The sequence below is a fragment of the Syngnathus acus genome, chromosome 6, assembly GCF_901709675.1.
Source record: "Syngnathus acus chromosome 6, fSynAcu1.2, whole genome shotgun sequence".
NCBI lineage: Eukaryota > Metazoa > Chordata > Actinopteri > Syngnathiformes > Syngnathidae > Syngnathus > Syngnathus acus.
Window position 1 is genome coordinate 3,114,041 of NC_051092.1, and position 25,244 is coordinate 3,139,284.

General features: G+C 43.7%; 1 protein-coding gene across 1 annotated transcript in view; it reads right to left on the reverse strand.

The window, feature by feature from the left end:
- The window catches only part of igf1ra (insulin-like growth factor 1a receptor), a 48,769-nt gene that overhangs the window by 8,631 nt on the left and 14,894 nt on the right, over positions 1-25,244 (reverse strand). The window contains exons 3-10 of the mRNA XM_037254347.1: positions 4,901-5,201; positions 4,521-4,657; positions 4,135-4,279; positions 3,089-3,297; positions 2,898-3,024; positions 2,150-2,385; positions 1,904-2,071; positions 1,185-1,392 (exon numbers count right to left, since the gene is read on the reverse strand). Of these exons, the coding sequence (XP_037110242.1) occupies positions 1,185-1,392; positions 1,904-2,071; positions 2,150-2,385; positions 2,898-3,024; positions 3,089-3,297; positions 4,135-4,279; positions 4,521-4,657; positions 4,901-5,201 (1,531 nt within the window). The remainder of the gene's footprint in view (positions 1-1,184; positions 1,393-1,903; positions 2,072-2,149; positions 2,386-2,897; positions 3,025-3,088; positions 3,298-4,134; positions 4,280-4,520; positions 4,658-4,900; positions 5,202-25,244) is intronic.

Genomic DNA, 25,244 nt, shown 5'->3' on the forward strand with positions numbered 1-25,244 from the left:
CACTACAAATATAACACGCCAATGAAGCATTGAAATGCGTGACTGTAATGGAGTCCGAGCAGAGGGACGATGATCCCCTTTAATAGTGTCCGTTATCGTGAGTCGTCAGCTGACTGCCACCTGACCTCACGGCTAAGTGACTTACTACAGCCGCGGTTGTGACCCCGGCCCGCTAAAAAAAGAGCAACCTTTACGTCATGGAATCGTTAGGAGGAAAGCCGTTTCGGCACCTTCCGCCGAGCAGGGAACACGTTATTAGCGCTGGGCCTTAGCTACGCACGGCTAACATCTTTGTCTGCTACTTTGTGTTGTCGAGTTCACTCGACGTCACGATGGGGCTCTTTCCTCATTCTTTTACGATCCAGATGTACATTTCTTGGCAACGTCTTAGCCCCGACTGGGGGGAAAAAAAGATTTGCGGCCAACTGACAGACGCACGAAGCTGACCCGAGAGACGAGATGGATGGTTGTAGATGATTACAATGAACTCGGATACAGATGAGATAAATCCGCCCTTAGAGTTGTTTAACAAAACCATCAGGCTCCATTAAACTTCTTTTCAATGACATTTGATAAATGAAAAGCCATACAGCGGCTAGCACGTTAGCTTAAAAAAACACCCATCCAGGGGTGGAGGATATGAGTTCAGTTACACCAAGAAGCCACGTTTTATCATTCCTTCTTCGAAAGCCACATTGATCCAACTCCACATAAACGTCGGGGGAGAGAAGAAAAAAAAAACTTGGATGAATGATCTTTGGCGGCGTGGCGGCACGGCTTTCGTTATGGATTTATAAGCTACCTACTGAGTGCTCATCGGATTAACCGACAAGTGCATCGAGGCTGTGATGGATCGAAGCCATTTGCAGAGACACCTGTATTGTGTGTCCACATCTTGGCGAAGAGAGAGCAGGAGAGCGAAAACGGCGGCAAAGATCCGCAGCCACCACCGGCGAAGTTAACACAACACAGATGTCGCCGGGAGAACAAAGACGACTATAGCGGCCTGACGAGCGAGCGTCTTCAGAATGCTTAATCGCCGCTTTTGTTTGGGTAGCACCCCCCCCCCAAATGCACCATCTGTTGTCATGGCAACTAAAAGGAAGCTAGAGAGGTCTTTTGGAACCTGCTCAGAATGTCTTAAAATAAGCCCCGCCCCCCCCTCGCCAGACTGTAACCGTTACCTCTGCAGAAAGATGGCATTGTGAAGGAAGTTCTCAAAGCGCTTAAAAAAGACACGGTCATCTTTTTCCCGGTCCTTCTCCTCAGGAGTTTTGGGACAAACGCAGCAAGGACCCTTCTTGGGCCCCGACAGGTCCGACTTGGTGGGCTTGGTGATCTCCTCCATGTCGGAAAATCCCATCGCCGGAATCCGGATTGGGATCTTCAGCTCTGGTTTGGATGAGGAAAAGTGACATTTTTTTTTCAATCTTTTCGAGTTGGATCAGAATATTGAGACTGACTTCAAATCCCCAGACAGTCCTAGTAAATCTTGAAACAGCGAACCTCAAGTCAAAATGTCCCTAAGGCCATAGAATTTGGAATTCCACTGGAACTTTCAGGGAAAATATGTCTGAAAAGCTTCGCTAGTTTGCATTGGATATCAAAAGATTCCTTCTAGCCAAGTTTTGCTTTTTGTGGCTTTTTTCGGCACACTTCTTCCAAAAGAAGGGCCATTAAGAACAAAGAATGTTAAAGCGGACCGGGGATGCAAAAGTAACTTTGTATTAGGTTGTTTGAATACACAACACAATATAATTCTTAAAAATATTTTTTTTTTACAATATTTTTTTATAATCTTTTTATTTATTTATTTATTTATTTTTTTTACAATATTTTTTTTCATAGCTTTTCTCAAATTTGTGCAGCCGAATTTAACAAAATGTAATCGAACCAGCCTGACCTTTGGAACAATAGTTGTGCAGGTAGAGCTCGCGGTCTTCTGGCTGCTGCTGCCAGCGAACCAGATAGTAGGTCAGGTTGCCGTTGGGAAAGAGAGGCGGCGACCACTTGACCAGCAGCTTGGTGGAGGAATTGGCGTAGGCACGGGCTTCCTTGGGCACAGTCGGCACTGCATGGAGTAAAATCCTCGATAACCTTTTGCGGTGTTAACGTTGCTATTAGCATGTGGGATGCTAATGGGACTTACGCGATGGGCGTGTACGGATGTATATGATGTCACTCTTCGCGCCGGGAATGTGTTTGTCCTCCACCCGAAGGGTGATGGCCTTGACGAAAATGGCATACTGGGTCCAAGGTTTGAGGTGGTGAATTCCAACTTTGGGGTCGGTATTATTATCCCGAGGAAGATCCACGTCCACCGTGTGCCAGCTGTTGGAGCCGCAACCATCCTGACCGTCGAACTCGGTGATGTTCTGAGAAGGGCTGGCGAGGGAAAGAAAAAAAAAACATGGCCTCGGATGACATCTGCTCATTTGTCGCTTCCAAAATAAAACTAATTCTAGGGTATGTCTGCAGACATTGTCCGACTTGAAAGACCGTTTTGTTTTGTTTTTTAGCTCATTATTTACAAATGTGTATTTGCTGTCACTGTCAAAGCAAGAGGGAAAAAAAAAAACATTCCAAACTTCCCGGCACAATTCTGAGCAGTAATCACGGCCGAGAAGTAAGAAAATAAACAGCGATGGTGCAAAAATGGTGGCAACCATTCTGAAATTAGAACAAAAAAAATCAACCGATGGTGTGTTTTTTGTTTTTTCTTTGGTTGCCAGATGGCATTGAAATGGGCATAGTTATGCAAAGCAAGCGTCAACAAATGTCCCAACATAGAATAGGCTTTTGTATGGAAAACCCTTCATCAAGCCTCAATGTTGAGCTATTTATACGTAATGACAGTGTCGCGTATAGCATAATGAGCCGTCTTTCGGAGCACTTACGCCTCCTTGTAGTAGACCATGAAGCTGATAAGGCCTTTGTAATCCCGCGGCTGGTAGCGTTCCCACGTCAGACGGATGGTGTCGCTGGACGTGCTGTTGGATAAGATCTTCAGGACGTGACTTTCACCTGAAACGTTCACAGAGGACGATGAGACGTTGAATCTCCTTGCCGCGGATACCCGAAAACTCACAGCTGGCTCTTTCGCCGTTGTTGCGGAAGTCGCCCTCCTCGGGTTTTTCGCTGACGCCGGTTTTGTCCCACATGGTGTGGATCTCGGACGTGCAGAGTTTGGGGTTCAGGCGGAAGAAGAGGCGCCCGGCACGGATGGTCAGGTTGTGCTGGGTCCAGTCCCACAAGCTGTGGAGGTGCTGGTTGTTGATGGCGGAGAAGGAATATAACCTGATAACAGACATAAAGTAACTCATTCAGTACCAACCCAATCTTTGACGTCTATAATCGTCAACGGCACTGAATGAGTTAAACGGGACTTGGCCACAAAATGGAGTTTTTCAAGTAAATCCACTCTATAAAATTGGACTATAATGATACGTTTGCATGGGAATGGACATGATACGACCATGTCTTCACTCCAGTCATCAGCGCGTGGAATGTACGACAGCACAAGAGCCGCGGAATGAAGAGAATGCCTGCCATCCTCAACAGCCTTCCGTGGAGTGAAACTCGACCCAGGGAGGGTCGACGTGAAGGGGACAACGCACTTTCCCATGACCCCGTTGATCACCAACCTCAAAAAAAAAACAACGCTTTTATTCTCGTATCTTAAGCGAGTCGTGATAACCCGTTGCCGAGCCGACTGAACATTTTCAAGTCACTTATCTGTGCGGACGTATTGCTGGCCCGACCAATAAGATGCCGGTAATGCCAAATATCGGCACCGATAATTCTTCTATCACTAATTTAATCCCCAAAATTCAGCACAAATAATAAAAATGAACACTAAGTGAGATGCTTATATTTTAAATTGACTCATTATTAAGAAATAATTGTCAGGCAGTAACCTTAACACACTTTTTTCCAGGACCTAAAAATGAAAATTTGAATAACAACAATAGCTGTCAATGTGACCTCTTGAACTTTACTGAACTTTATTCACACTAACACCCACTCGACAACAACTTGATGGCCAGCAACATTTTATCCCCTTCACTGTCCCCACACACACACACACACACACACACACACACACACACACACACACACACACAGAGGCCCTACTTGTCCATGAGCTCCTCCCCGTTGATGTAACGCAGACTCTTGAGAAAGGACAGCGATCCAAGTGTGTGGGAGTGACGAATCCTCACGTAGCCCGTCACCGTCTGGATCAGGCCCATGAAGCTCTCCAGCTCAGACGCTATGTTATCTGAGGACCGCGGATACACAAACACACACACACATGAAAGCCATATTAGGACAACAAATGGTGGACTTCTGCTGCAGTTCTGCCCCAATTAGGCAGTTTTGTGTTTTACCATAAAAGATGAGTTATACTCATAAAATATGGTACAAAAGTGGTAAAGTGAAATGATATTTTTGTTTTTAACTCAAAAGTGCACCAGATGAGGACACAATTTGGCCTTGGTTGACATGTGCATGTCACTCACTTCCGTGGCGGATGTTGATGTCCAGATTGCCGGCGATGACGGTGCAGTCCTTCAAAGACTGAGCGGCGTTTACCGAGTCGATGACGGAGGTGGAGCAGATCTTATCGCATAAGCCGTTACAAGCGCTGCACATCATCCTGGTAAGAAAATAAAAAGGAGAAGAAATTCAGTGGAGAATTTGGAACGACATACAGAGTAGCTCAATAATATTCAAATTTGGAGTTGATTTTGGTGATAAAATTCACAAAATTAGTTTGATGATTCATGCCGAGCTTGAATGCTAATTTTTGTCTTTTAGCCTGAGGACTGCCCAACAACCAAAATATTTTTTTTTCGGGCCTTTGGATTTCAAGGAGCACACATTGTCCAAACGTCCTTACCGGTTGCTCTCGTTGCGTGCGAAACCCGAGGGGCAATCAGGCATGCATTCGCCCTCGTGGATGACAAAGTGAACATCGCTGGGCAGGTGCACTTGGGAGCACAAGTCCATGGTGATGCAACGCCAGCCCTCGAACTTGTACGTGTCGGGCGGGCAGTCGGGCACGCAGCGACCCTCGTGGTAGTAGTGGAGGCAAGCGGAGCACGCCGTGTCGCTGTTGGCTTCCGTGCAGCTGCCCAAGCACTGGCTGTGGCAACACTCGCCCTTGTCGGTACACGCGTGCTTGCAATGGCCGGGACACACTGGAGGAGATGACAGAAAGAAATCAAAACACAATCCACGTGTTGCATTGGAATTTTTTGTCAGCGCTTTGAAAGTGAGGAGGAAGAAAAAAAAGTGTGTCGGCAAAAAACATCAGTGACGTTGCACTCGATTGTAAATAACACAATCATGTTCCCACGGAAGGGAAAAAAAAAAAATAATCAATGACCGTGTGTGTTTCAAATAGAGCCGCGAGGCGTCATGAATAATAGAAGCTTCTCATTTGTTTGTTGTGAGTAGCGTAGCGGGGCGTTATCAATAGCAACGCTTTATTCCGTTTGCTCAAGGCCCTTGGAACAAGATGTAAAATTGTCAGCCTTGATTTGGATGTTGCAAGGCGCCGTAATGGCCAAGCAACAGAATGCGGTTGTGATGCGGTCAAGAAGATGTTAGATGCATGTCATGGTGGACTTCAGGGATGTTTTATATAATAGTACATCTGTATTTATATGCATTTTCATATTTCTGCCTGATTATTAATTTTTGTCTATTCTACAATTTTATATATATATATTGCATATTTATATTTTTATTTTATACATAAATGTATAGTACTATTATATAAAATCTATAAAGTCACATTTAGGTTTATTTTTCTAAATATTTGTTAAAAATATATATATTTATATTATGTTTTTTTATATCATATTTTAGTGTATAATGTTTTTCCCAAGGTTATCTGTCATTGTCTGTTTCTATTGTTTTTTTCCAATGTGTTGGTAATTTTAATCTGTTTGTTTTTGGCTAATATTTTTTGCATTTTAAATATATTTTAAGATATTTGAAGAAGCGTTAATAATTTGCCAATTGTTTGAAATTGTGCCACTTCCATGAGAGTTGTTTTATAGCAATACTGGGGATAATAATGATCATCTTCATACCAGCATTTAAATGATCAAAAATGTCATAAAATATGAGAAATAAAATATGATTCATACATAAATTATTTCCACCAACAACTAGCCTGTGGGGATCAGCTAAAAACAAGCATCAGGGTGAGGCAAGAGTTGAGATGTCTTTGGCGCAAATGCAACCATGTAAGCCCACCCTTGGGAGTAGTTTGTGTTCTTGTATGTATCTTTATAGTCTTGGGTTATTACTCCAAGACAAATTTCTCCACAGGGTCAATAAAGCTGAATAAATGCCTCCTGGTGAAAGGGTAGAGGGAAATACACACACAGCACATTATGTAGTAAGCCCCTTTTTTACACTGCTTGTAAAAGCCGACATTTTTCCAATTTTTAAACTACAATCAAAGCGAATTAGAACATTATTTTTCTTTGAAGGTTGCAACAGTGAAATTGTACCGTCAATCCTACAATTACGACGAAAATCCATGCTTTTGGCTTGTGTCATAAATTGCCTTATTTTAGCTCCGCCCCCTAGTTGGCATAGTAACACAAACATTAAAAAAATATGGGAAAAATATGTCGTGTTTAGTCACATGGCAAGGAGGAAATGAACTTCCTCATTTTGAAATGAGAGTGGGCTGCCGAGCTAATCGCCAGATGAATATTTCATGTGGCTTTACAAAACATCTGTGCGGCTTCACCGTGTAATGCGATGCCGCCGATTCCCAAATGTGACAAATTCACTTTGGCCTCACAGTACAGGGAATGGGGGTGGTGGGGGCTTTGTTCTTCAGGAACTGTCAGATGCTCAGGGCATAGTGAACTGATGCGATTTCATGGTGAGCCGCGAGTTGGCACATCTTCTCATGTACTGAAGAAGCAAACATAGCAGAATGGGACTGAAGACAAGATGGTGGATTGCCTTTTTTTTTTCAGGAATTTGTAGATTTTATCATTCGGGCCTACTGGTTGTCAGCTGAGCTTTGATTTAAAAATAGTCTGTTTAAAGCAGCTTCCATTTTCTTTTCCAATTTCTTGGAATGTAACCAACAGAGGGCAGCCAAGGCAAGCTGTAATAGCTTCCTTTGCTGGCATTTTTTTTTTTTTTTTTACAGCTGAATCATCTTTGTAGATTCCTCAGGTGATAGAAATTCCAAATAGTCACAGCAGAAGAAAAGCGGAACAATGAGCGCAAGCCCTAAATCCATATAAGTCTACCCGCTTTTAGTGTCACCAAACAAGCTGCAGTGTCAAGGATACAATCGTCTATTTATGGACGTGCCAACGCGGGCCCTATTTCCGCACTGGACATGGCCACCACACTGTGGCTTTTCCAATGCTCCAAAGGAGAGGGACGTCCCGTGTCACACAAGGTGACATGCTTCCCTTTCATGACCATATAAGTGGATTTTTGATTTGACAGGGATGGGATAGCAAGCATAATTAGTTTGGTGGACGGCTGGACCCGAATAATAATTTGTACAAAATGACAAACAAACCTGCAACATTTACAATTTTTTATTTTTTTTTTAAATATTTTGTCTTATTTATATCTATTTTTGATTTAATTAAGACACTACAACAGATCCGATGTCTTGCTCATACGCTAACTAATCAGTCAAGGTGGGCCAAGAGGACTCCAGCTCATGAAAAAACTCATGAACACTGGCGGAGATACAAGGAGACCAGCAGGGGCACTCCCCCCCCCCCCCCCCTCCTCACCTCACCAGGCTAAATATTTGTTTGACTTTTAATTATTTGTCAATTTATCTAATTTTTTACCATCCTGTAGGAAGCATAGAATTAATCTTCATCAGCATTTTTTGAAGACTTTTTGGGGTTTTCTTGGAAAAAAAAAATATTATAGCTCCGCCAGTGCAGAGGCCATGAGGCCACGGCCCTTAACGAAACACTCAAGTACTACAGTAAATACTGCATAATGACACGCTACATATTTATTTACACAGTAGGGTGTGTGCCGAAGCTTTTACGAGACTCTTGAGCATCAAATGTTTTCAAAGTTATTCCCCTAATACGGCGTTATACAATCCCCCCCCCCCCCCCCCCCCTGCAGAAAACAGTCAGGGTCAGAGGCCGGCCTGCACCTGCTGCTCGCCGCAGCGCCGCAAAACGAGCGTCAAACGAGTCCTTTTCGGTAAACAAGATGAGGGAGCACAGTGTTCCTTTTCTGCCGTTAAAAAGGAGAGCAGGAGGAAGAAGAGGGGCAAGAGTCGTCAAAGCGTTGTTTGATTTTTGTTATTTTTAAATCTAAAGGCATCACCCAAACAGCGGACAATGTGAAGAATCTGCAGAATGTTCCGCACTGCAGAGAATGTTAATTCCCGGTTTTACTCCAACAACACAGAAACAAGAACAACTTGTGCCGGCAATACAAGCAATTGAAAACAACCATCACAAGTCAGGAAGCATTTCAAAGAACAAGAAATCCTTGGGGGATACATTACAGACCAAAATCCACAATAAAGAGAGACCATATGCACATTCTTTTTATAGTTCAACCCAGTCACGCTTTAATTTCGGGTTGAATGAAGGCAAACAAACCATGAATTAATATCAAAGGCAGTTTGTCGACTTCAATCAACTTAACAGTCTTTAGATTTTGACAACTTCACAAAATTCCGTGTGTTAGATTCCAAAAACGATGCAAAAAAAAATCGGACTACTTTTCATCTTTCATTTATTGTATCCTGAAACTAAAATAAAAACAACTTGATTTTGTTGCGCTAGCTAACATTGTCATTATTTTCTTCCGATTTAAACGACTGTTTAATAATAACATAGTCTTTCACCCAATGCTTATTATACTCGTCTACTCATGAAAATCCCCCCTCAAATGGAGAAAAAGCTCAGCAGGTGACAGACAGTTGGGAAATGATTCATTATTTACAATGACCAGACTGGAAGGGGGAGTGGCGGCGTTGTGGGGGCGGAGAACGAGGGCGGGAGCTCAAAGCAGGCGGGGGCGGGGTCTAATCCCAATGACTGACATGTTATTGAGTCTGGCGCAGACGTGGTAAACAACCCTGGTAGGGGTAGAGCGAGTGCAGGAGAGGAGAGGGGGGGTGGCGGGTGGTGTAACCATGGCGATTAAGCACGGCTTTTCCACAGATTTCAGCGAGAGAGTAAAGAAAAACCAAGTAAGGAAAACAAAAACAACATTGAGTCTCTCTCCCGCTTGCTGGAGCTGGAGGGTCTCAACTTACTGGTAGCAGACAAATGGGAGTGGGATGCAGTGGCAGACGGCGGCGGCCGGCCTATCTTTTTTTTCTTCATCAGGCCACATCCTTATCCGGCAACCCAATCCTCCCCGGGAGCCCTCCCGGCTGGGATGGCCCCCGTTGCACTTGTTTAAAACCACATCAGAGCAGACAGCCAGGGAAGAGGATGCTTCCTCTGTTCTGAGCCAAAGTGAAACCACATCAGAGTTGATGGTTCAATGGCGCATTCCCGGCTCGTGTTTCGAGATCGCCTGAGGCCATCTTGAAGTGATCTTCTCACCTCATCGCAACAACAACAGCGTGTGCTGTGTAGTGCGAGAGAGAGATCAAAAGACGTGCTGCAGGAAATGATCCAATTATACTCAAGAAGTTCAAGATATAAAACAGGACCTTGACATACAAGTTTACTGTCAAATTGGCCAAAAATAAGTTATTATATTCATTCTATATATTTTTAGATTAATTGTCTATCTGTGATTCATTGTGATTCATCGTGATTCATCGTGATTCATCGTGATTCGTCGTGATTCATCGTGATTCATTGTGATTAATCATTTATCTGCGATTAATCGTTGATCCTGTTATCACAATTTTTTTCAGACAAATATCTAAAAAAAAACGTATATATGATCGGACGGAAGTTTCGAGCACCAAAACTAGGCCATGGCCCAATCAAAGTTGCGAAACACTTTTGTAACGTATCATGATGTGATTTCCTGAGGTGTTCCCGCCTGGTCTCAGTGCGGCCGGGGGTCTCTTCCACTCGCCTGCCCAATAAAGACCAGCAATGTGTTTTTCACCCAACTATGTGCTGGTGCTGTGTGTGCAGGCATGCGTGGCATTTCCCCCCTTCAGTCACAACAACATACACACATGCTAGTCAAATCGGTCCCCTACGGCCAGGGCCCGCTGTGCAGCTGCTTGCTTTTGATTGCACACGCTAACCCGATACAGGTATTCGGTAAAGTCGCGCAGCTTTATTTTAAAAATCAACTTTGACAAACAGGACTGCGATATATCTTCCAGCAAGGTTTGCATTCAATTTAAATCCTAAAAATAATCTTCTGTCTCTCTCTAGCTGCACTTGTGAATCCCTGAAGGTCTGACTTGGCACAAATGTCCAGAAGTGACGACTCGTTTCCTCGACAGAAACCGCGCAACAGTCACGGAGAGACTGGCAAACGGCCACCGTACATCGGACAACCCTCAGTTTGAAAAATCTCTCTGCGTCTTTAAATAGTCTACATGACTTTTACAAGCACATCTAGAAATCAACTTCTTTAATATTGCTTTTGCGAGCGATCTGGTTATTTATGTCGACCAACTTCCAAATTCACGATGCACTCCCCTATCAAAGAGTTGGAACAGTGTGGCTGATTTATTTTCCTGTAGACTGAAGCTAAAAAAAAATCATATAGGCAGGAGATCAACAGTTAAGCTGTTAGTTCCAGGTATTTACATCTGGATCTAATATACAACTTGTAAGCTAGTACCTTTTGTTTGATTCCAAATAAAAAAATATTCCTTCATCCAAATGCGCTTGTTCTTAAAACCAACTCTAAAAAAATCTTTTCTATTTTTACTGTACTACTCTGGTGTTCCATTACTTCTGGTCACTAAATCCCGGTCGGGCATGAGCGAAGCACCTTGATGGTGAACTGTTTTCTTTTCCACACATTTGGAGGTGTTTCCTTCTCGCGTCTAAAAATACCTGACTTCCCAGATTTGCTTCATTAAATACACAGTGTTTCCTGGCAAGCACTTGAGCCTGGTTGGAGCTGAATGGGGTGCAAAACTGGAGCTTGGCCGCTTTGCTATCTGCACCACTTAGAGCGTGTCAAGGCCTTTGGTGAATCACACTCTAATTATGCAGCCATGAGGACCATCAGAAAAGATGGCGCTTTCAATCGAGTACGTTGTACGCTAAGCGAACGGCCAGATCTTTTATTGCAGCCACCTGGCTGGGTGTGGACGCACCTGTAAGTGGACAAGCACGCTATCCAGAGCACCACAAATTGGGTGGACCAATGTGAGGACTAAATTAGTGTATTAGGTCAAATCTAAAAAATGCTGATGAACATTTAATACACATTTAATCAAATGCAGGCAAAAAAAAAAATGAAAAAAAAAAATTTGGGGATGCACTAGATTTGAGTAATATCACAATTCACCACTAGATGGCAGATTTATCTTAGTTGCACTTAAAGTGGGTCTTATTATTGTACTATGGTTAATAATTTTTGCAGACTTGGAAAGACATGCTAGACAAAAATAACTCAATAATATTAAAATTTGGAGTGACTTCATAGTTGTAAAAAAAAAGAAAAAGAGTGTACAAAAATCTCCTTGCACTTAATGTTTTGTGCTGTTCCCCCCCCCAGAAAAAAAAAACTGGCTCAAACTGATCACTGATGGCATCCACTGCAGTCTTTGTACATCTTAAGCACTTCTTTCAGGAGACAGCAGGTGGATTTGCTGGTGCATGGAGGCAGAGTGCGGCGATAAAACATCCCTCCGGAGCACCTGCATCTCGCCTCAGCACCTCAGTTCTGCACATCCGTATGAGCCACTTCCATCCATATCCATAAAGCAACCAAGACAAGTGTGCTTGATGAGCTGAAGTCGAAGCGCCGTTATTTGTCCTTTCAAGTGATAAGACATCGCCCCCACACGGAAACGAGAGAAAGACAAGGTATCGATCCAGCAACGGGGGGGAACCCGTCGGCAGTTTGTCTTTCTTTGAGAAAAACAGCAACCTTGTTCTGCCAGTGGTCAATCATTGTAGGCAGTTTAAAGCTTGTAGGCTGGAGGTCTCGTTGACATTGGAATGAACATTCGAAGCTCCAAGGACATTCTCATTTCGTTGTAAACCGCCTGTCAGTCTTGCACAATAATCTGCTTTCCCTAATTCTTTACATGCCTGGAGTTTAGTTTTACCGAGAGAAAAAAAAAAAGGCTTAGTCAACACGAAGGCTCGATTCCAGTAAAAAGTCAGAACGGAGTATGACGTCGGGGATCGTAACTTATTAGTAATTGGCCAATGACGGTGCCAAATATGACAGCTGGTTGAAGTCTGTGCGGTCCAGCTTACGAAATGTTACGCCGCCATCAGTGAACTTGCATATTTGGGCCAATGCGTAACATTTTACGTCACTTAGTGCAGACAGAGCACAAACCATGGAGACAATAGACTCAAATAATTTCGTTTGAAAATCATTTAGGCATGGAAAAGTTAACAATAAGACGATAGAAGAAGAAAATGGCAAAAACGTAGACGTCAGGCGCATGCGGTATCTTATTTCAAAGGCTTCACAGCGCTGCTTAGTGTTTCTCACTCCGTTTGTTTCATTTGTGGCTTGCCTTGCATTGTGTCACATTTTGGCGATGATGTCACACGGGGTATTTACATAGCTGAAGCAGCTATCAACGCCCAGCGATGGAAGCCAGATGAGCAAAATGAAGTCTACGTGGCTATAAGCTGACGTCTTTGGGACGAGCGGTCAAAACGCTGGCGAGGAAAAAAGCAGGAGAAGGGAGCTTGATGTGGATGCAGCCGGACAGCTGACGGCCTTAAACGCACCATGGTCGCCACTTCCGATTGGGCGCCGGTGACATCATGGCTCCAACCCTGCTTTTCACCCATCACTTCCTTTCTTCTCTTTTTCCCCACTTGATCTGGGTGTTCATGTCTCTTTTTTTCTTTCTCCAGGCTCCGTCTCACGGCTCACAAGCACTCTTTCATTTGGCTGGCCCCCTCGTCTGGACCTCAGCGGCTCACATGGGCCACCCTTGTTCAACGAGTAGGAGGAGAAGAAAAACAAGAGCAAACTATAAAAGAGAGTTGTTTCGTTCCGGCGGGACGGAAGCGGCGTGCTGAGTGCATGCGTTTGCGTAACACTTTCCCCTTAATGATACTGGAGTGTAATCCATTGTGAACGTTGACATTCACTTTCACACCTATAGTTGTCCGCAATGACTCACTCGGGATCATAAAGTCGGTCTTTCAATTTCACTTTTGGGTTGACGTGACTCAAAATGCGCCACATGCTCTTGGTTCTCATGGCCAGTGGCGGGCGCCAAGTTGTAAACAGGAAGTACAATGCATCGGCATATACTATAGAAGCCCTTTTAAGCGGCCTATATTTGAACAGAAACGGTGCAGCAACACATTTAGACATTTAATATAATATCATAATAATATAAATCTATGATAAATAATAATAATAATAACTAATAATAAGATTAAATAATAATAATAATAATAGGCAAAGATCTGCCAAGTGATAGCTGGACTAAATAGAAGCAGTATCATGTCAAAGCCACAAACTAAATAAAGCTTCAGTGTTGTCAAATATTCAGATGATCACACGACAAGCTGATAAAAAAAAAAAATCCAGTGGGCTGCTGATGCACACGAGACACTGAGCCCTTAAGAATCATAAGTCGGTTGTAAGTAGGAGATCAAGCATTGTACCGAATGACCTAGCGCTAACCTATTATCATGAAAGCACCTTAAATGAAGCCTTGAGAAGATGGCACACTGGTGGAGAATCAAAGATTTGGGCACCAAGTGCGCCCCCAACAACAGGAAGTCTAAATTCCCCACCGTGTCTAACACAAGACTTCCAGAAAGCAATGAAACAAAATACCCGATGCCCCCCCCTGTTTCCAGCCACCCCCACAACGCCCCCAAACAAACAATGGCCTCCATTGTGAAGCAGCATGGCACACATAGGCAGCTAGAAAACAGTGAGCAAATTCACCTCCCCTCCTCTTCTTCTTCCTGGAGACAACTTTGAAAATGTTACGGACCTCAAGCAACGCAACGGCCAGATCTGCTGCAGTATTAGTGCACCAACAGGGGGCCATCTCAGGGGGGGGGGGCGGAGGACTCTCAGGAGGGCGGCAGGCTGCACTGCAGAGACTCGGAGAACGTAAACATGAGCCTGAGAAACCCCCCACCCCCTCATCTTAACTACAAAACTTGGGTCTTCAAACAAGAAAACAAGCACAGTCAGTGTTTCTCGGCCTAAATCAAACTGAGGCACAAGAAAAAGTTTAAGCCAGTCCCCCCCCCCCCCTAAAAAAAAATATAACATTGAAAATCTGAAACATCTTTAATCCATTCCTCCAGGCCTCACAAAAAATATTATTTATTTTATTATTATTTTATTATTTTTATAGTCATTTTTGAGTCCATTTTTTTTATTTTTTTTAGATGCACTGATCGGTAGGCACTTTTAAATTTCGTTGTACATAAAGATCTATTCTATTCCATCCATCCATCCATCCATCCATCCATCCATCCATCCATCCATCGCTTATACAAATTGTGCCACATGAGTAAAAAACAGTATTGCGAAACAAAAACGGCTCCCAGACGCTCTGTCCCGCTGAAAACTCCAGCACAATATTATCTTAACCTGTTGTTAAATATTTCCTATCGTTAAGTTACACATTGTGTGGACTCACACCTACTGGCTTACCAATTGTTCCACAAGTACACTGGATTCAACAAACTTGGCAACAGGTCGCCGGGGGGGACGGAGAGCTGGCCGATGGTGGGAATGCGAGCATGCTGCTCAATTGTTGAACCATCAATCACACACACACACACACACACAGTCATAAACGTACACACAGTGAGACGGCGTAAACACAGGAAACAGGCGACCATATCCTCCACTCTAAAGAAAAGCCATCAAAGGGCCGCCTTGGACTCCAGGCTTTTTTCCACGACCACATTTCCAAGTACTTTTTCCTGTGGAGGTTTGATTAGGGCGCGATTGCTCTCCCCTGACCCCCACCGAGGAGTTGTGTGTGTGTGTGTGTGTGTGTGTGTGTGTGTGTGTGTGTGTGTGTGTGTGTGTGTGTGTGTGTGTGTGTGTGTGTGTTTGTCTGCAGCTCAGTGCTTCAGGGCTGCACTGTACTCCAGTGAGGTCACGGTCCGTCCAGGGGGTTGATGCTATCGTGTGGTAACATGCGACTCACCTCCACAAAGAGCGATTATGATCTTTTTATTTTTTATTAACGTTATAAAATCTGGATGACGACTAACATCATTATTTTGGGGTGCAGTAAGAATTTAACGCAGAACACAAGTCGCTTGAATGCTTTTCTACGGCTATGGATATTTTTAGAATCGGCTAATCTATCGATTATTCCATCAGTTAATCGAATAATCAGATGCAATTTTATTTAGCGTGAATTTTTTTAGTACAAAACAATTCCCCCCCCCATCTACTGTTGTTTATTTGGTATTGTTTAGTGATAAAACAAGTAAATAACAATTGAACAACACACAAGAGAGATTAATGTTATGTCACCAAACTTTTTTTTTTAAACTGACTCCGTTACTGTTGTAGTAATTATTTTCACAATGAAGATGTTTTTGTTTTGATTAAACACAAAAGATAATCTGTTTGTTTTCATGGAAGACTACAAAAAGTGTCTCTAAATGATTACTTGATTATTGAAATGCAACTCCAGCATGTAATCCCTTATTAAATACAACTCAAGTTGTGTGTTTTTTTTTCCTCGAGCCATTGTTTGACTGCTCCTCCAGACGACTACAAAGAGGAACCTGGCGGCAGTTTTGCCTGCAGCAGTACATTTCTGGTTTAAAAAAAAACAAAAAAAACAGGCGATACCTGAAACACAGCAGTTATTAGTAAGTTGAGTGCCCTCGGGGGATAAAAACACGTTGAAAGCGTCGCCTTGAGAGCTAACTCACACTCCCTTCCCTCAAGTGTGTCTAATGCGGCATCAACAAGACTTTTGAATCATCTCCAGGCCCAGTCATGAGCTGTAAACAACCGAGGTGGGGATGTCGAGTCACGTGATTTGACTCAAGTCGGACTACAAAATGGCCGTGTGAAGATACGTTGTGACTGGGCCATATTATACGACTTGACTTGAAATTCAGTGGTGACTTATTTGATTTGATTTACTTGTGACTTGGACAAGTGTGACTTGCTGTCATCTCTGGTAAAATAAACCGAAAAAACACCAGAGGACATCCTTGAGCATCAGCTGCGTGTGACAGCGCCGTTCTGTCCGTGTGTCGGCTCTCATTACTTACACGGCTGACTCACTTCCTAAAAAGCACCTGCTACATAATGCTGTACAGTAAAAGGGGAAGGGGGGGGGAGGCTCGGATCACCATGACGACGTCAAGGTTGCACTATCCCTGACCTTGTTTGCGTAAGCTGACTGACTCTTCCAAGAAAAGTATTGCAGTCATGGCCGTATTGGGTGTTAATAATTTAGCAAGAACATTCCCATCATCGTTCTCACACATGGCTGCTTTCATACAGTTTGTTTGGAAAATGTTTACAATATTTACTTTATAGAAAATAAAGAAATGTCACACAAGTAAGGAAAGAAACTGGAAGAAAAACGATTAAAAAAAATCTATTAAAACAGTCCTGACTGGGATTGCAGCGTACATCAGACAGATTCAATCAAATCTGAAAAGACCATCTACACTTCATTGCGTGCGGTAAAACCTTGCCGGCCACAAACTCCCTGCAGACCGCCCGCGGGCAAACAACAACGTTCGCTTGGCGTCTGACAGCGGGCGACGCGAAACCGCCGGTGGTGAGATTGCAACGATCAATGCGACTTGGCGGCTCGTACTTGTATCGTGCATTATACATAGTGAATCTATAAATATATAGACACTCACCAAACACTTTATTATTAAAATACACCATGGCATTCTCATGAGAGCCAATGCGACACTCAAATGATTGAAATTAAATCTAAGAAAGTGTCTTGAACGCAACCCAAACACACAAAAAGGCATGCACGGCGTGTGTTGTGGCTCCTCCTCCCACCCTCATTCATAAAATGGCTGCTTCAACCACTCCAGCTGCTGGCATGGAATTTATGGATGAGGGGGTCAGGAGCAGCAACAGGCCAAGAGGGACTTGTTTGTTTTATCCCGTCCCTCCCTCCTTCCTTTCCAGTCTGTGTCCCTTTTCCATCCAGCCCACATATGCCAGCGTGGTCGCTTTCCCACCTTAAAAGACCCCGCCCGCCCGCCCGCTTTCAAACAAACCTGATAACCTCCTGGCCCGCAGCAAAGCGAGAGGGTGACTCCTCCTCAAGAGGCCAGAAAGAGGAGAGAGAAGAGGGGGGACAACAATCTCAAGTTGCATCCTTTGGAAGGCGATCTCCTTGTTTTTGCTCTCACCACATCACACGCAAGAGCCGAGGCACGCGTTCAAAGCGACGTGAGGCTGGAACTTCTTTTTCCACACAATGTTTGTAGAGCAAGAATAGAATTACGGGTGGGATTCTGGGGGACAAAAGCAAGGTGCTAATTGGACGGGACGGCACACCAGATGACTTAAGCGACTTTTAAAAGAAGTCAAGCTCAATGCAAAAGAAGTTCCATGACACAGATTTTGTTTTGCCATCCATCTAAAAAAAAAAACTCCCACAAACATTTTTACATGTTTTAAAGGATTATATAAAAACATTCAAAACAACACCATTAAATGTATTTTCCACGCAACCTTGTCATTTTGTTCCTTGACTGTGCGCAATGTCATCCACAATTACGTCCAGTCTGAAATGATATCGTGCCTCAATGGCAAACTCTGTGGGACAGTTTTCATCAACTTGTTCCAACTTCCACCGCAAGTGACTGCGCCCCTGCTGTGACTTCTATAAATTGATCAGTCTGACAACAGCAGAAAGCCAAAGCCACTCAGACAACGCCACGGGGTGCCATATTAGGTGTCACTATGCGCATTGTGTTTTTGTGAGTGAAAGAGAGCGAGAGAGACAGAGAGAGAGAGAGAGAGATTTTTGTATATCTGGTGTGAGGTGACTGAGTGCACGTTTGCTAATGCATCTGTCCCCCTCGCGACCCTGCCTCTGTAAGCAGACAAATTAAAAACTCAAGCAGCAGCCCCCACAACCCTCTTAACACACACACACACACACACACACACAAACACACACAAACACACTAAACAGTACTTCAGAGACACGCCGGGGGGATCGCAAGGATGCACCCATTAAGTCTGCATTTATGAGTGAAGTCAATGGTAGCACATGTTGAGTTCACAAAAAGAAAAAACACACTCCCTCTGGTTGGAGCAAATGTCAACTGACGGGTAAACTAGAACATCTCATGCTCCCTCGTCATGGCGACTCCTGAAAATGATCATCTGCATTAGATAACAAGGTGAAAAAGCTTACTGAAAGATTCGCAAAGGCTTTGCGACAATATCGTGTCAATCGGTAGAATTTCCGATTGGGGCTCATTTGGGAATATTTGCCCGGTACCGAATAGGCGCCCTGAAAATGGCCGCACATTTTGTTGCAGATGCCCACTCTCTCTGGATTCAAACCTTGCGCCGCACGACTCAAACTTTCCGGTATCGCTCAGTCTGCGTACGTACGTCAGCCACACCACAAACTCGGAACAGCTAGCTTGGAAGGTGGCGTGCGGGAGATGTGAGGATATACGTAGAAGGGTAACAAGGCCAGCTGTATTCAAGATGGCAGTTTTAAAAAAAAATAAAATAAAATCTGGTCTGGGAAACAAATGAAGTCGCATCTAAGCGGCTGTGCATAGTGTGGTTACGGCTGCCTGGCTATTTATACGAGGAGGAGGGAGCCGCTACTATTGGATCCAGATGTTAAGGCAACACACGGCTCTTGAGTAGAAACTGGCAACCTGGATCAAGACACTTAGGTCATCCAAAGGGTCACCGTTTCGATTCCCGGGTTAAGACTGCGATCAGGTCAGCAAGGTCAATGAGAAACTGAGCTAGTTTTCCAAAGGAAAGCATAGCCTCATACATATGGAACGAAAAACTGACAAGGTGTGATGGACGCATCAAAAATCCTTCGAGGCACGTCCACGTCGATTCAAGAGCAAACGATCGTCCATCTGGAAAGGCAATTGAACCTAAACATTCCACTGGATCTGCTTATGCTGTTTGGGATTGTCCCAAATCAAACGGCATTCATCTGACATGAACCTTCTCCAAGCCATCTAGCTTATTTTAGCAAAGCTCATCTTGTCCTCTTGACCTAACTTGACCACTCCAGTTGAATGACAATGTGATGTGACCCCCAAGATGATGGATGGCCAAGATCTCGCAACCAACACCCAAGTGGCGCCAATTGATCCACTCAAGGTCCTAATGACACATCATTAATCCTAAAAGATTATTTTTTGACTACAGAGCCAGTTGAGTACCAAGACTCAACGTAGGCTTCCTCCACACACACACACACACGCACGAGTGGTGGTGGCGGGAATAATCCCAGAAAGTACACGTTGTACACACTCCCCTTTAATCATAGCAAGATCTAATTGAGCCAGGCACGTGCAGCCAGAGACACAAATGCACCCGAGTGCACTTGGCGGTTGAGGGACATGAGGTCTTGAATAGGAGCCACCATGAACTGAGCTACTGGGACGACACACTGACAAGAGAGTCTGCTTAGTCTGGCTTGACTGCTCTGATTGAAGAAGAAAAAAAAAAAATCCAAAACTGTGTGAAGATACTGTTACACTCCCGTCCTTTGAAAACAGAAGTGTATTTCAGACTCGGACTCTTTCAAACAATAAAAAAAGAACACTTTTCTTGGTTCCACTCTCTCCGGGCCACCCAGTAGGAGGCAAAATACGATGAATGGTGGTCCAGCATTCCACAAGCCTACGTGCTACGTGACACATCCGCACAAGGGCTACTAGCGCTCTGCAGTCCCCTCCCCCCCCCCCGAACACACCATCTCAGCACACTCTGTCACACTCAATCACGACAAACTCCACCATCCCCTGAGATTGAGTCCACCTGTACATTTTACATGAACTGACTTCTCCGGTCTGGCCTTGGAGATTTCCAACCAACATGGAATTAAGAGACTTATCATTGAGAAAAGCATGAAAACAATTGGGCTTGTTGACCAAGAAGGCCTAAATGAGCTTAAGTTAATGCCCACAGCTTTCCTAAGCTTGTTGGACCAGCTGTCTGTCTGCCTGAAGACAGACTCAAAAGCCACTCGCGCACACCCAAACACTTGACGGAGAAGCACCACGATGGGTGTGCCCCGCCCGACCTTCCGCCCCCCCTCCTCCCCATCTGCTCTACCAACTGCCAAAATCCAATCACAACAGCAAAGAACACATGCTCGGCTAATACCTTGGATTTGAGATCACGCTTTTGTTCCAGACATCCCATGGATATTTTTATTGACAATCACGGGATATTTGTAAAAACCAGTCTCAGCTAGGGAGATTGAGGTTTTTTAAAACACAAAGATTCAGCTGCACAATTTCTTCCACACTGGTGCCATTATGGGACTGGCAAGAAGCAGGTCAGTGGAATGGAGTTTGTTAGATCTCCCTCATCATCTGGCCTGCTTCCCCCAGCCTACGTTTCCACTGGTGCTAACCAGATAAATCTTCAAGATGAATGACTACATTAATTGCCGGCGATGGCTCGGGGAGCTGCCCGTGCGTGGGAGGGGAACGCCGCACGGGTCGTGTCAGTGCCTACGCGTTTGGACGACTTTGTTGTCCCCGACGCTCTGGCTGCCCTCTAACCCTAATTGAAGCCCGTAATGCAACAACGGGCTCTTGACCCCACTTAGTCTTCACACATGTACGCGTTTGGTGTCCTGCGCTTCTCTCTCCTGGGCCCCGCGTTAGGAAACCGCAAGTCTCGGCTGGCCCTCTCGGATTGCTGCAGCTGTCAGAGAAGGCCCAAAGGATTCTGGCCTGCTTCCTCAGTTTACCAAAAGAGACACTCCTCTCTGGCTGGACACATTTTCAAATACTGGACATAAACACAGCAGCGGACTGCGTGTGTGTGTGTGTAAACATCCAGATGTCCTCCCAAATAACATCTAGCTCCTCAAGTGGTGGCACTGACACACAAACACACACATTGGTCACAAAAAATTGTAGCCAGAGGAAAATTATATACAAAAAAATACGGCCATGTAGTTGTAACGAGGCATTAGCATTAGCATTAGCAGTGGACTTGTACATTTCTCTGGAAGGTACCGCTAATCCGGTTACAGATTTAAGCAAGGGAAATGATTCCGAGGCATCCATCCCTCTTTATCTTCGGATCACAAGAGCCAGAAAGCTTCCCGTCAACTCTGCGGGGACTTGAAAGGCTTCACCAGTCTAAATATTTGTAGAAATCTGTGGAATTCAGCAAAGCCAATTACTTGCCTGCAATTAGACCCGACTTCCAGCATTGTTAAGACGATCCTGAGTCAAACACTTGTGAAGCTTGTGAAAGTTTTGGGATTTGCACTAGAAAGCTGGTGATGTGTTTTTGTGGGCATGAAGGCAAGCGGACATGCCGAAAAGATTAATAGTAGATGCCATCATGGCGGGCCATCCAAAGAACGCATCGAATATCTCTGAGGGTAGGGAAATACGTAGGTGATCCAACCAAGAGCAACAAGAGTACGTACTGCGTGGCGCTACAGAGTAATCATTAGCATGTTTGGTAATGTTTTTTAGCTAACTTCGGGTTGGTAAATTGGAGGCCGGAGGCTGCTTTGTAACAAAAAAACAAAACAAAGCCTATTACTAACACTGATTTTGACATTTGTTAATCACGGTAAGCTCCCAAGAAAATACCGGAGTGTGGATTTCTATATATAGGCTGATTACTTGGGGGTCATTGAGACTGAGGGCAAGCACAGTGCAAAGTGACGTTTCAGCAGCTCTCACAACATCGTAGATTCATTTGAGTCAGTTCCCAGTCAAATCCCTGTGGTAGGCTTTAAAAAGACATGCCTACACAGGAATATGACGTTGGAGATGAAATGAGAAACCAAAGGGTTATTACGGCTTGGTTCGCAGTGCCCAGCCTTAAAGCGCAAGCTAGCGCGTTAAGCTTTTTTCTAACTCCAAAAGTGTGTCATTATTATGTAATATTTAGCTTTATCTAAGACAGTTTGTGATGCCACACAGAGCTTCAAATGTGAGTGATTATTTTGATGACACGCGTGATTGCTATGCTATGCTATGCTATGCTATGCTGTGCTATGTGATTGTTATGTATAGCTTTCACTGTAAGAATGATGACACAAGCAACAGATAATATGTCTCCGATAATCTGAATACGACTCATGTACCGTATTTTCCGCACTATAAGGCGCACCGGATTATAAGGCGCACCTTCAATGAATGGCACATTTTAAAGCTTTGTCCATATATAAAGCTCACCGGATTATAAGGCACATAGAATAAATAACTCAACGTTGCTCAAACGTTAATGCAATCACAATATAGTAACACTCGAAATAGTGAAAACAATAAATCAATAACTCAACGTTGCTCAAACGTTAATATCACAACAACGCACAAAATAAACACGTAAAGCTTACTTTAATAAATTAGTCTTCATCCACGAATCCATATTGGTCCATATATAAGGCGCACCGGATTATAAGGCGCACTGTCGGCTTTTGAGAAAATTGGAGGTTTTTAGTTGCGCCTTATAGTGCGGAAAATACAGTAACCTTATTTTCCATACGTAACTTGAATGCACACTTGATGTACACAGGTATGTAACAGGTGTGTCATTGTGACTTCATTTGGGGCGGAAGACAAATGCTTTTCTCACAAAAGCGTCTCTCTATTGAATAAATTCCTTCTTCTAAGTCAAACAAGCGTGTCAGGATGAACAAAAGATTTCTTTTTCTTTTTGAACAAGGCTGCGATATTACATAAATACCCTTGTGAAATTCGATTGAAACATTGGCGCCGACTTGCATTGTTATTTTGCGGAAACAGGACAAAGGTTCCTCCAGACTCAGATCGGGTCCTCCAGGAGGTTGAGAACTAGACAGGCAAAGAAAAGACAGCACTTGCTCTTGAGCGAGTGATGGGGAAACAAAGGGCCTTCAGTGAAGGGAGCCTCAACACACACCCCCTCATCTCCTTCCCCTCCATTCACACACGCTGTGCCAAACAAAACCCGGAACGCAAAACACTGTCTGCATGTCGCACATGTAATCAGAACAACACATACTTTGGCCAGGCAGACATGACGGCAGTAAGTGAATAACAATAAAACCGTGACAGTATGTAAGACAGTGGCTCATCTGAGCATATAATCTCTCCATTGTCTTCCCGCTTTTTCTCATTACTGCTGCATTTCCTCCTCTCCCTCACAGACGCAAGAATCTTCAGAATGTAACATTGCCAAGAGGGGCAGCAATGAACTTGGCGAACCCCGTGAAAAGAAAAAAAAAAAATTGCAATCTCCACTTTGGAACAGTGTCCTCCCTTTTTCTTCCTTATGTCCCTATCATCAGTTTAGCTAAAAAAAATAAAAGAAATTGGAGTATCGCGCCTTGTTGCTACACAGTCTCAACTTTCATATTCAGACACGGAAAATTTGAGTTATCGCTAGGAAATTAAGCCGCAGCGATCTGTTTTTCTTGATGTCCTTAGTCTCCCCTCAAATATTTTTTGGCTGACCAACTATCTAGGTAACAAAATGAGTGGAGCAATTTTTACTGACAAAATTTGCTGTCTTGAATAATCTCACCAAAATCTACATACAATACAAAAAAACCTGTTTGTTGTTTTTTCCAATTCAGTTAAATGTGGCATGTCTTTTGTCTCAACACAAATTTGAAATGAGTTATGCAACTACTGTTTAGTGTCAAAGTAAAAACAGAGTATCCATTTACCTAAATAACATCCTCATGTCTTGTTTACTTCCAGTCGAGACTTTTTTTTTTTTTTCTCTTCCTTCCCCTGCCTGCATCCAGTGGAGTGAGATGCTTTAAAGAGTCAATTAGTAGATTTACAATCCTTTCGCCTGAGGTCTCGGGCACAAAGGCAACAAGAAATGAGAAGAGTAGTTAACACACAGTAAAGGCCGCCACCACGTGCAATGAAAAACGATACATCCAATAAGGCAGAGCCATTACGTCCCGGCCATCGATTCAGAGGTGACGGCAGAAATAATAACTTCCACATATTAAACTCAACGCCAAAGTGTCAATATGGTACAGCAGATAGCTAATGGCTCTGCCAATGTAAATCGCAGTTTTACGGTCAGTTGAGGGAATAATGAGCTGCGATCTTGGCTTTGGTGTTTTTAAAGAGCGTGATATGGAACGCTAGGTGTCCAATGTCAATACAGAAGTATGATTTTACTGGCAGTCTAATAAAACACCAAAAAGACCATTTAAAGATGTTTGTAGTGGGGGAGTTAGAGATTTTTTTTTAAAGTTGATATAAAAAAGAAATGACAAAAATGGAGTCAATGTCAACTAGTTGCTGATGTCACCTGCGTCGGCTACAGAAGTTGAATTGTTTTCTAACAGGCGTTAGTTGGTTGGTACCCTCGCATTTCTCCCCCAAGATCATCACTGGAATTACCGTATTTTGCGGACTATAAGGCGCACCGGACTATATGGCGCACCTTCAATGAATGGCCCATTTTAAAACTTTGTCCTTATATAAGGCGCACCGGACTATAAAATGCACCATTAATGCATCATGTCAGATTTTTAATCCAAATCATTCGCCATTTTATCTTTTTTATTTCAACTTCAGACGCAACAAATTACTTTATAATCGCAAAATAATGATCCATAGTCTTTTTGATTCATGATTCATAATCTTCCGCGGGCCACTTATGATTGATTTCATGACACAATGCTTCGGGCCAGTTTAAATTTAGGAATTTGGTCCATATATAAGGCGCACCGGACTATAAGGCGCACAGTCGGCTTTTGAGAAAATGTTAGGTTTTTAGGTGCGCCTTATAGTCCGGAAAATACGGTAAACAATCTTCTTCCCCACCATGAAAATAACAAATAGCCAGAAAAAACGGACAAACTTAGCACCCGGAAGTGAAAATAGGTAAAACAAAACCGATTCCGATTGACTGTAACCTCCGTGATGGAAAACGCCCTCTGC